Below are 13,462 nucleotides of genomic sequence, written 5' to 3' on the forward strand. Positions count from 1 at the left end.
TATTTATCATCTTAATACGTCAGAAACTTATTTTTATATATGACATGAGGAAAGAATATAACATGATTTTCTCCCTTAATTCTATATGTATTTGTGTGTCTATGTTTCCATATACATATATGTGTACATGAAAGTGTGATTTATCATGTGTGCTTAGTTAGATATTAAAAGTATACTCTGAGGTCTGTACATTAGATTATGTACATTATTTCATGTTGATTTTCTTATAGATTTTTTTTTTCTCTAAGGACCACATTAGTTTAATGATTGTAGCTTTCTACTTTTTTTTTTTTAAATATCCAGTTGGAAACATTCCTCTCCCTGCTAACAATATTTTATAAATTTTTATTACTTAGGTTTGCCAGAACCCAATAAAGACGACATCTTCCAAGGCCTGACACAGGACCAGGGATTTTATACATCCAAAGACTTTTTGCCACTTGTAGCCAAAGGCAGTAAAGCAGGTATAATACGCTGTTTTATTCTTAATGTTTCCTATGTTGTTGTACATATTACACATTTATATTGAATCCAGGCTTAGCAAGATGCTGTTCAGATTTGAAATTGATCCTTTTGCAACAATAATATAAAGAAGAAGAAAAAGCCTTATGCAACAGTTTGCCAGAACAGCCTATTTGTTTATTCTTCCAATCAAACATCATCCTAAGGATTTTTCACTGTATTATATACAGGTCTAAACTGTATCATGAAAATTGCTTCAAAGTAAGAGAGTTGTAAACAAACATCAGAAGATTTTCTTAAGAGAAATGGCTAGAACTTCAGTCTGAGAACTGTTTTATTTAATTTTTTTATCTTAAAAGTGGACATAGCTTACATAATTTGTGTCCAAGCAGACAGAAAGATTTAGTCTCTCCTGGAACAGCAAATTTATAAAATTAAAATAAAATAATTTGGTAGATGCCCAGGTACGTAGTCTCTGTAATATCACTTCATAGACCCAGGAACAGCAGCCTGAAGCCAAACCTGTACTGTGTTTTGCCTGGACTAGAGTCATCGTCTTCATGTGTAGAGAAGCTGTCATATATTCTTCAAAACCAGATCATCTAAGTCCTTTAAATGTATGTCTCCTAAAATTCTATTCTGACATTTAATTACACATGGAAAAGATAAGAACTTACATCTCCGCCTCTACCCCCCGAAAAATAGTAACTTTCTGTATTAGATTGTTCAGTAGAAGTTTACAGCTGGAGATGTGGACCACCCACCTCCACCTTCCTTCTTCCAGGAGAATGGGATGTTTCTGCCTGCAACCCTTTCTAAGGAAGGTCAGAGTACACACAACATAAATTTGAGAATTACAGATGGCCAATTATGTAATCCCGAATGCAGACTCTTCCAAGCAAAATGATTACACTTATGGAAATTATAGGTCTATGCTATCCATGGTGCCATTTCAAAATTATAGTAATTTATCTTATCAACAGTCTTATTTAATCTGATAATACACTGCCACTTAACACTGAGAGAACACCTGCATTTTACTTTTTTTTACACGAATTTTCATATGGACATCAAATCTTCATATAGGTGCTCTTAAGAAATGGATACTTAGAAAGTTATTTTTTCATTATCAGTTTTACAAAAAAAAAAAAAAGAAAGAAAAGTGGTAAAAGGGAGACAGTTTTATTTTACTATTTAAAGAAATAGTTCTCATAAATTCTCCAGTTACATAAAGAACACTTATTCAGCATGTTGATTTTCAAAGTTCACTAAATGTAACATATAGCCGGGCTCTAAACTAGAATCTTATTAGGTAATATTGAAGTAGCATTTTCATGAAATGTTGTGAATGATTAACCCAGATCATAAGGACTACTTTTTTCTTCTAACAAACAGAAATTTAATGATGCCAAGTTAAAAATACACATCACCATTTTACCAAAGAGAGTTTTAATTGATTGATTCCAATTTGTTACGACCTAAATACTTCAAAATGTGTTGCAATTATCCTTCTAAAAGGAAAAAAAAAGAAGTTAAGGTACTGACTATGAGATTATATATATGAGCATATTTTTTAAATGGGAATAAAACTGTCTTTCAATGAAGCAGAATAATTTGATAGTGACACTCCATCCTCGAAAACTGCAAGATGCAATTTTACACTGCTTTGAGTACAAGTATCTTTTGAGCTGTCATGCAGAAATGGTTTCTCTACTTGAAAATGCGGTTTTCCTTTCATCATTCAGGAATGTGCGCCTGTCACTCTCCATTGCCATCGATACGGGGTGCCGTGATTGTTCTCGGAGCTGGAGACACTGCTTTCGACTGTGCAACATCCGCTTTGCGTTGTGGAGCCCGCCGCGTGTTCATCGTCTTCAGAAAAGGCTTTGTTAATATAAGAGCTGTCCCCGAGGAGGTAAAATAGAACCATCAGAGAATATGGGGTTGTAACGCAACAGATTTCAAAAGATGAGATTATTAATGTGCAATCTTCTAGTTTAAATTATTAGAATGTTCTTGAAATTGTGAAATGCAAGTTTAAAAATTTCTGTGCTAACCATAATTTTTTTTTCCACTTCAGACATTCACAGTAAAAGACAATTATTTTATAATACTGAATTCGATAAAAAGAGAAATTTATCTTTGTCGAGTGCTCCTTTTTCTCAGTGTTGATATCTTTGAAATACACTGTGTTTAACTAGTAACAGTGGAATGTGCTGTCTTCTATGTCTTAAACAATAGGTACTCTTCACAAAATGTATGGATATTAGGAGAATGTAGTAATTAGAGACATTCAAAATGTTCCATAAGCCAAATTCGTAAGATGCATTCAAAGATATATATGTTGGTCATACTTATGTCAATTCATTCTGCTGTGAAGCCATTAGAACAGAGATTGCTATTTATTTTTTAAGAGGTGTAATGTATGCATAATTTAGAATTAATAATTAGTTAACTTACTAAAAATGACAGATATAAAATAGTTTTATTCTTACAGGTGACTGGTGACTAATCTTGGGCGAGGCATCAGCTGGGTACATGTACCACGGACTCCTCAAATTTCCATGTTATTAGAGAAAGATAATGCCTTACAAAGGATATTAGTTCTGAGAACAAGAACCAAATGTATTTATAGAAAGATAGATTACTCATTTAATCCAAATCAGTATTATGAAATTGATTTGCTTTAGAATGCCTGAACATATTTGGAGTATCTATACTAGAAAAGAATTTTAAGTGTAGTCAACAGGTAATTTGTCACATATAGATTAACCACATTAGAGATTAATCTCACTAAAATATCAGAAGCCCCACTGGTTTATGGCTGAGCTTCAGATGTCAACTTTGTTATCTGAGCTTTTCTCCATGTAGTCTACCTTTTCAGACTTTTTTTTTTCAAAATTCAGGTGGAGATGGTCTCATAATCATATGAGCTTTCTCTGGGGTTTTAGACATCAATCAGTGCAATCTCATTATAGTACAAATAACAGAAAAACAGCCATACTGGAGTCAAGTGACTTGCTCAAGATGAAAGAAAATAGGAGCTAGTTTTATTCATCTTTGTATCCCATGCATAAGACCTCAGCAAATAATAAGCACTTGAGAAATATTTTGAACTAAATATTTTAAATCTTGTTCTGATTCTAGTGTCAGAGAAGTTTTCGTTGCATAAGCCTCACCGTGCGGGTTGGGAGGGAAGGTGGCCCTGAAGAGCAGTGTCGGCTCACTTCACACTTCACATTAGTGTCGTCTCCCACTGGGATGGGCAGCCAGAAACCAGTGGTGGCTACACACTCACCACACACACACAGTCACACACATGCACCACACATACACACCACACACACCGTACACATGCATCACACACATACCACACACGCGCACACACACCACCCACTCACACACACATGCACTATACACTCACATATCACACATACACAGTTACACACACACACACAAATGAGACCAGACAATTGTTTGAGAGGGTAGAGATAAAAGTTTATATATATTCTTTGAGCATCTGTTGTGTACCAGACATTGTTCCAGGCAATTTGAACATAGAAGTGAACAAATCAGGTAGAAATTCTTGACCTCATGGAGCTTGTGCCTAGTGGGAGAAGACACTCAATAATCAAACAGATTGTCACATAAATAGTATACTGAAAGGTGGTTAGTACTATGGAGAAAAGTTAATTAATACATAAGTATATAAAGGTATATATGAGGGAGGGTACGGTGGAAGACGAGGCAGGATTTGCCATTTTAAACAGAGTGGCCCATCTAATGAGATGACTTTTGGGCACAGAAATGAAGACATTGAGGGAATGTAGACATCTGGGAGAAAACAATGTTTCAGATCAAGGCAGATGAGATGCATTCACCCTTGATTCAAGAAGGCTCTGGGACTTCTGGGAACAAGAAAAAAAGTCATTGTGGCTACACAGCAGCATGTGGCAGGCTGGGTAAGGTCCTGTAGGCATTCATAAGGCTTGTAGTTTTTACTGAGTGAAAACTGAAACTATTGTACTATTTTGAGCAGAGAAGCACCAAGATCTGAGTTAAATTTTAAGGGAGATCGTGTCAGAAGCAAGGAGGCTAGTCAGGGGTTAGTGGAAAGAGTAGGCTATTCGTTAATGCAATTGGGTTATAGGAAGGAAAGGAGCCGAGCCCAGGCATAGTTCAGTGGGCTGAGCCCTGGTCACCGAAGCAATGAGAGGAAGCAACGAGTCATCGAGATCCCAGGTCATGTGGTTGCCAAATAGCTTAGTAAAACTCTAGTGGGTCTGGGGCTTAATTACAACTAGAAGAACAAATGTGCGGATGTTTCTTTATTATTAGCTTACAAGAAACCAAATCATTTATGTGGTCTTAAAACGACTTCACTGTGGGGTCCATGAGAGCAGGGACAATAGTCTTCTCTCCTGGTCACTTTGTTTCTTCCCCTGCCTAGCACAGTGGGTGCCACAGATGAAGTGTTCAACGAATCGTTATGGCATGAATGTTTTCTGGAGGGGGTCAGCATCCAAGCCTTCCAGCGTTAAAAGGGCTAATACTCTCCAACTTAGATCAGTGTTACAGCAGTGGGCCTTTGAGGGTTCGTTTGGTAATTTTAGGCAAAATTCCTCAGCATGAGAGAAGGACTAATAAATAATAAATTATCAGAATGTGCATAGATTCCAGAGTCAGGTCACTGGCCAGTGCTTACTGTTTTCTTAGGACTGGAGACTTAACAGCGTTCGTTCCATGTTTATCCCTCATTACCTTTATGTTTACGTTGGAAAAGGGGCCCATAAAGTGGCAGTGGTAACACTTATGAAATTGAAAACACAAGATGAGGTCCAGCAGCGTGTTTCTACCTCAGGATAGGGTTTTTGAGAAAATACGTTCTAGAACAGACTTTTAACCAATATGAAGAATTTAATATCATACCTAATTTTTTTGTGTTTTTCCTATTCCTCTTATGCTTTCAACCTCTAATATACACAAACTGCAACCACACTTAGTTTCTTTAAAGTCAACGAAGATTGAGGAACAGGAGAATTTAGTTTTCCTCAAATATGTGTGTCGTTTAATGGGCTTGGGCTCTTAGATGCAATTTGGGAATAACATGATTTGTCTGTTGGTAAAAGGCCTAACCATGAGGTACGCGAGCGTGTTCATATCCAAGGCTGCAGTCTAATTCTCAGATGCTTTTTTGAGAGAGGAAGATGCAGAACATATACAGTTCTCTCATCCTTTAGAGACAACTCTGGATTTTTCCAAAGGCCGATTACATTTAACATGGAATTGTGTGAGACCAGGTGCACTGCATGGTCAGTAATGAAGAACTATGTGATTGGGTCCATAAAGGTTCTAATCTACAAAGCTAGGAGGCCCTACCCAGCAGATTCTGCAGTGACAACCCTATCTGTTTCTCTAATGCAATGTTTGCATCAAAATCACCCGGAGGGCTTATGAAACAACTTGCTGGGCCCTTGTCCCGGAGTTTCTGATTCTGGGTCTGGGTGGGCCTGAGAATTTGCATTTTTAACAAGGTCCCTGGTGATGCTGAGGCTGCCGTTCCCCTGCTCTAACGTGTCGAGGTAGTTTTCATCTGTCTGATGAGAGCCATCAGCAGTGGGCTGTTTGGGGGCATTCTCCATCTTAGTTAAGAAAGCATTCATGCCACAGGATATAGGTTTGATGAAATGAAGGAACGAAGGCATCATCAGCATATTGATGTAATTCTGATTCCAAATGTCTTTCAGTCTCCCTAGGCTCCCCTGTGGCCTCACACACATGCTAAATAGGATGCTACTGACAAACTCACGCCTCTCAGCCATGGGTCCTTAGGGAAAGCAGCCAATCACTCAGCACTACCCGCTAAGAAGATGAGGGAAAATCTGTTAATAATTCCCTCCAGTACTTTCTGCAAGCTTAAATAGGTGAGATTAAATTTCACAGGATAACAGAATCCCCCCAAATGCTGGTATTTAAAGCTGTTGACAGATCCGATAGAACTGCAAGAACGCTTTAGGCAGTCGGGAATCCCCGAAAGGAGGCATGAAGGTCGGACTCAAGTCCCGCCTGAGTGGATAATTGTAAAGGATAAGGTCGGGGAAGAACTCTGTAGTTCTTATTAATGGTTACTGAGAATATGGTACAAAATTGTTTTAATCCCACAATCCCACACACAAAGACTGTTTCAAGAATGTATTGTTCACATATTCAGCTTCCCAAATACCAGCACAACATGATATGCCTTTCAATCTGCCGTATTTTAGATGGGCTCTCCGTACTTCCACCTCGTGCGCTTGGCTTGCCCCTATTCAATCATCCAAATGGCACCGACTAACTTTGATATGTCTGTTTCCACATATTTTAGCATTCAGAGGTCAACTGCTCTGATAATTAATGCTACTTTATTATTTTTAATAACAAAAATCACAGTACCAGATTGCCTGGTCTGTCATTCAAAAATTTCTTCATATTACTGCAGTTCTGAATGTGCAAGAACGTACCCTTTAGTTGAATCTTTCTGATACTGCACAGCACACCTCATAGAGATCGTGCACGTGGCATGATCTGTAGATCTTCCCCTCACATTTTCAACATCAGTTGATCATGTGAAAGTTTTTCTTAACTACATCTTTCTAGCTGAACATGCATTTTCCTACCAGTAGCTGATGCTTTTTCTTTTTTATTTAATTACAAGAAATATGAACCTGGGACTATTTTTAGAAAATAATCTCTATAAACTGGCTTCTTATAGTATAGCATTGATCACACAGGGTAGCTATTACTTTTTACACTCATACTACAGGTTGAAATGCAAGCTCATACAAGTGGATTGGCTCACTCACCTTGGTATCTAACTCAAAATATAGAACAGTGCTGATCCAGTGTAGCAGATCAGTGAAGAATGTTGAATAAATAAATATGTTAGGGACACCAAAAACCTTGTAGGAAGAATTTAAATGAACATTAAATATTGAAAATATATAATTTCTGTATATACACATATACCCCAAAATGACTTCCAATAGCTTTAAGTCATTTTATTTTTAATTTAAATGTTAAAAAGTATCATTTAATAACATTGCAAAATCAACCTAGCATTAAAAGATTGAATAAAAGTTAGTCCTGGTCTTTAGCCTCTTAAAATATAGCTGAGAATTAAGGAAAAAGGGGGAAGGGGGGAGAAATATAACTAAGCAATATTTAAAGAGTAAAAATTAATCAAAACTTGTAAGAATTAGAGAGGATTGGCAGGTTGCATAAAAACACAGAGGATTATGATTTGTACAGAATTTGTATTAAGAGGCATTTGAAGATTGAAGAAGCTACTGCAAAGTCACCAAAGTTATGCAGGAGATAATTTTGTGAGATATTCCGACAGCTACCAGAAGAGCTTGACTGTAGCAAACCTAAGGAGTAGTAAGAGCTAGTTAGATTTAAGAAAACATTATCAATATAAATGAGTAGTATTTAAGAATACTTCTTACTTGTTAGAAAAGATGTATTTTATGATACCTGCGCGAAGGCATTTTAAGCCTCTAAGAAATCCCTTGCGTTGCATTTCTGGTTTTCATAGCTCAGTAGTGACTCAATAAAATAGTTAAGGGGAAATTATTTTTATCCAAAGGTTGTACAACTCTCATATGGAGAAACATTTCTTTCTCTTCAAGATTCTTTGATTTTAAGAGCGTAACATAAGAAACCAAAAGCTCATAACACCATAGCAGGTACTAAAAGAAGGAACCTCAATTTGTGGTTTCAGCAAACATTTTTGCCCAAGCAAAGAATAATTGCAGAATCTTCTCGTATATTTCAGAGAGTAGTAAGAAGAGCAAAGTTGTTATGCATTCCACCACTGACTGTGAGTATGTGTAAACCAAAAAGTACAGAATATATTAAGAACTGTTTAGTAAATTGAGGAAGATGAGATTAAGTAGATGGGCAGAAATTACTGCCTCTGTTTTTATCCCCCTTTATTTCCTCTGTAACAGGAATAACCAGATGATTAGACTGTGAAATCAGACGCACATGAATTAGAGATATAATCTGCATCAAGCTTTTTAAATAATTTCAAGGATACAAATAAACATGAAGTGTCCGATAAATAAGGCGTGGTACAGGACCACCAACACAGTTCTCCAGGTTCCCTTTTGCTGCATCAGGATGGGCTTTATACCAGATCAATGTCTGGTCTCTAAATAACATAAGGAACTCACACAAAAGGAAAATGTTTTAACTATGAAACATCTCCAGCTTATTATACTCCAATAATTACATAATTTATATGACTCCTTATAGAGAGCCATGCTCCATAAGTCTATAGTTTCCACGTTTGTTGACCATAGTAATCCTAGACTAACAGGTATATCTTACCAAAAGCATTTCAAAGATAAGGGCCCACTTGCAAATGCTGATATGCATGTTTACAAGTGGATTTAACCAGGTCACTGCCCTTTCTTTTTTCTTGAGATAAACTCCTTTACTCTCCTATGTCCTTTTCCTCTCCAAAACAAGACAATCTATTCCATACCAGAACTTCCCAGTAATAATTTTTTTTACCAGTAACTAATTTTTATGCATCCTTCAAGATTAGTTGATATAGGACATTTTCTAGGCTGTCCTTTCTTGACCTACAGTACTGCTGTATAAAATGCCCATATGTGTCCTTAGGATTTTTATGTTATCACACTGAATATAATTAGTGATTTGTCTGCCTCTGAGAGATTTTTAAAAGCAGGGATTCTTTAATTAATCATAGTACCTAGCACCATTTTTTTGTAAGTAATAGGTACTTCATAAATGTTTGCTAAATTTATGAATGAATGGGACTCACGTTGTTATGAATGTTTGTGGCACATCTAATAATTTAACAGCGATGAAATAAAAGATAATATTTTCCAGGATTATCATTGACCAAAGCAGACTACCAAACATTTTTGTTTTGAAATACCATTTTCGTGGTCTTTGTGATCATATAGAATTGATAACTTGTTAAATATGTAGCTATTAGTGGATAATCTTTATGAAAAATATCATTTCTCAAACTTTGGCATATTAGAATTTAATGTATGCTGGTTTTAAGTTCTGCTTATTATAGTTTATAACCTATGCTTACTTTGCCTATATGCAATCTAAAAATGAGTTGACATCATGCTTTTAATTATAGCAAATTAAGTTGTTTCATAATTTCCACAGTATGATGCCTGCAATATTAATCAGACCAAATCATCACATTACATAAAGTTAATCATTAAAATGATGATCATTATTGCATGCTATAGCACTCTATTTTTATTTCACTCAGCATCAACCACAAATCTTCCATGAATATGGAGGTAAAAATCAAAGCTAAGAAGAGTGTTTTTTTTTCACTTTCCACATATGATGTGAAAAGAAAGTAACAATTCGATTTATTGAACCTCAAAAATGGAAGCTTATAGATGCTATCTCCTTTACTCCTTTGAGTTATTATTGATGGAGATAAGGCCAAGGGAGATTAATTTGTTTGCTTAACATACCAGTTGTTCCTCACAAGAACAAGTGCCATCAAACAAGGAAATAAATATGTGTGCCATGAATACAAGGGTCAAGGGACAAAACCAAAAAAGTGCCGAATCATAACAATAAAGAATAAAAAACAATGAAAATGAAAACCGGGAAACAACTAACAAAAAAGGGTGAATAAATTGGAAAAAAAAAAAATAAAAACCAACGGAAGAAGGTAAAACAACGGGCAATCCGGGCCAACCTTTTTTTTTTTTTTTTCCCATGGCAGTAACTGATGGCTGAAAAAGAACACCATTTGTTTTTTGGTTTAAACCTCATGACATAGAAGACTCTGGTCAGTCAGCATGTCTTCTTTGCTTGCTGACTTGCTTTGGGATGGATGTCTACTAGCCATTGACTCCGTATATGTACTACTACTTGGTTGTCCTTACGTTGACTTGAGGATTCTTTGGGTTTTCATATCAGTCATTCATCTTGATAAACAAAATGTTATTCAAAGTCTGCTGTGTGTGTCACACTTTGATAGGCACCCGTAGGACTTAAATGCACTTGATTCCCTTCCATGTCTTATATTAGCTGGAGTATATTCTGATTTGCCAGGCGTCTGTCTGAATGTTCATTTGTTTGTGCTCATCATTTGTTAAGTATTTGATATCACTCTGGATATTGGGGTTAGAAAGTTAAATAAGATATATATTTTTTCTGTACTCAAAAAATTTTGTGAGGAGTTTACAGTCTAACAAATAAATTTTTTAAAATTCTGTTTTAATTTCCCACCTTCATATCTTGACATAATGTGCCTCTACTACCCATTTATGAGGTAGTATTCCTTTATTCTAAACTTACTCTTTATCTGGATTCAGGGCGTCTCCATTAACTCATTTATAATATTGTGTTCACAAGTCCATCACTTGGTTCTTGTATTTCATTTTATAGTAGCCTCTAAAGTTACTTAAACTGAGAAGCTGGGATGTCCTCTTCCCACTGAGGGCATCTTTCATCCAGGCAATCCTTTGGCCTTTAGTTTCCTTTGACTAGATCCTTTCCTGTTCCAATTAGCCCCATTCTGAAATTCAACTACGAGAACCATACAAAGTCTCATTCTTTGAAGTTTTCTACAATTGCTGTTTTTGGATATAATGAATATTGCATAGGAGTTTGTTTCATCCATTGCAGAATTGTAGCTAAGCTTTATCATCCCTTAACATATCTTTGGTGCCTTTGAGCCTCGGTTTCTCTTCTGTAGGAAGGAAGTAACGGTTCTTCCTACATAGAGTTGGTTGTGAGGCCAGCAAGTGGCAGAGTGCCTGAGTTTGGGTAATAAATCTACAAATCAGGATGATGTCCTGTGTGTTATTGGCCTTTTGAGTTGGAAAAGTTGGTTTAAAGCTAAATATTTAAAAAAAACAAAACAAAAACAAAAAACTAATACATAGGGGTCATAAAATACCTTCTGTGTGAAGAATAAAATTAGTTCTATGTAAAGCACTTAAAAAATACCTATTATATAAGTATTATTATTTTCATTATCCTCTCGTTAGACTAATAAATATTAAAAGTAAATTCCCCTGTTATCTACAAATAACTGAAAGGATATTTTACTTGACATATGACTTCTCTTACTTGTCTTCTGATTTTCCTAACATTTCTCTAATTCCTAAGGTAAATCGTATCTCAGTTCTTCTTTTCTCAATATTATATCAGTACTTTTCAAATAAATTACTATGTTCAAAGATATCTTCCTATCTTTCCTTTAAAAGTTTTATTCTCTCTTATGTAAAATGGAAAATATAGCTACTTAATAGCAAAATAGTAAGAAGTGGTGTGACTTATGTCTGCTGCCTAATAGTCTACTCTTACATGTTTAGAGAGTAAAGACTATTTCTAAAATTTCAAAAGCAGAAATTCGTAATAATCTCTGTGGGGGGCCAGTGTTCATACTGCCTGACTTCTGTGCACTGTCGGACAGTTGGCACAAATACTAAATATCTGAATACAAGTTATCAATCTTGGTGCATATGGAAAGTTATTATATGAGCTGAGGATATCTTAAAACACAGTTTCTTCACGTTCATGACTGTATATACTTTTTAGGCCCTCGGAAGTCAAAAACATGGTAAGAATACTACTAATGCATGTTCACACATTACATCATTGGTGATCTTTATTTTAAAGTTTTAAAAGTTTTGACTTGTTTGTAGTGTCTAATTTTTGTTTCTAAACTTAATGCCGAATTTGTCAAAATGTATAAAATTATCTACATAGGATAATAGGCACTATCTGTTAATAGACAAAAGTAGAATGAGACAACGGATCCTAAATGAGTCTGAGACATGATCCCAGCATAGTTCAGAATTTTATTTCTGTCCTCCACAGAAAAGAATACCATTATAAATATGCACTATGAATTGATTTATTCAAACCATAAACATTTGACATTGTTACTCAATCAAGTTTGACATTATCATTAAAATTTAACATTGACATTTTTGTAACACAATAAACTGGTGTACATTGATGAGTTAGAAGGTGCTACATTACGCAATGTGCAAAAAGTGATGCAGAATACATATCTGACATCCTGGAGTCACATTATTTCATAATTTGAAATATTTAAGGAATAGTTTGCCTTCCAGTAGTCATACATTTTTATTCTGTAGAAAATAAAAGAGGAATCTAAGGTTCATCTTTGGCCTTTCCTTTTTTTTTAACCTTTGCTATCGGGCCACCTTCCTATTGGAATCATAATCTCATTGCTGAGTGGTATTGAATAGTCTGAAGAATGAGTGAGGGGAAATTGTGAATTCAGAGACTTTCAACTACGAATCTGTATCTTCTGTATGTTAAGTTCTGCTTTAGGGGCTTAATATGTCTGAATTGCCGTGTCACCACATACTAATTAATTGGGAATTATCATCCCCATTTTATATACAAGAAGACTGAAGGCCAATTTTAGTGACCATCCCATATAAACAGAAGATGCAGATTTCAAACCTGATTCAATTCCAGTTACTTCTAGTTTCCCTGTCTAAACAGAGAGCAGTTTTAAGCCGCTGTTTGTATACTTAGCAGTCACAGTATCCCACATATCTATTCTTTTTGATATTACTAAACTATTAATTTTATAATGAAAAGAGAAATACTGTGCAATAATAGTTATGCAATCCAATTTTTAAGCCTTTAAGGCCAATATTAAAAAATATATCCTAAACAAAACATAGACTCAATAGTTTCATCCTAATATATGCTAATGACCAGTGTTAATCAAATTTTTTTTTTATCATCATCTCCCTAGGGAGTCTTTAGGGTTTGTTTTTTTAATTACTATCTCCCCCATCACTGTAATTTTAATACCACAGATATCTGTTTATATGCTGTGGATCCTTTGGTAAGGGTTAGAGGATATCACAAACCATTACAATATCAGAATTTTTCCTTTCCCGAAAATCAATTTTCACTCCCTTGTGGGCAATATTACTCCCCTTGAGAATGCGTA

General features: G+C 35.4%; 1 protein-coding gene across 2 annotated transcripts in view; it reads left to right on the forward strand.

Moving 5' to 3' along the window:
- Positions 1-13,462, forward strand: part of DPYD (dihydropyrimidine dehydrogenase) — a 717,845-nt gene that overhangs the window by 288,473 nt on the left and 415,910 nt on the right. For both annotated transcript variants that reach the window (XM_011380852.2, XM_023523771.1), the window contains 2 exons: positions 357-464; positions 2,208-2,377. In XM_011380852.2, the coding sequence (XP_011379154.1) occupies positions 357-464; positions 2,208-2,377 (278 nt within the window). The remainder of the gene's footprint in view (positions 1-356; positions 465-2,207; positions 2,378-13,462) is intronic.

This window comes from Pteropus vampyrus, unplaced genomic scaffold (genome assembly GCF_000151845.1).
Source record: "Pteropus vampyrus isolate Shadow unplaced genomic scaffold, Pvam_2.0 Scaffold410, whole genome shotgun sequence".
Classification (NCBI taxonomy): Eukaryota; Metazoa; Chordata; class Mammalia; order Chiroptera; family Pteropodidae; genus Pteropus; species Pteropus vampyrus.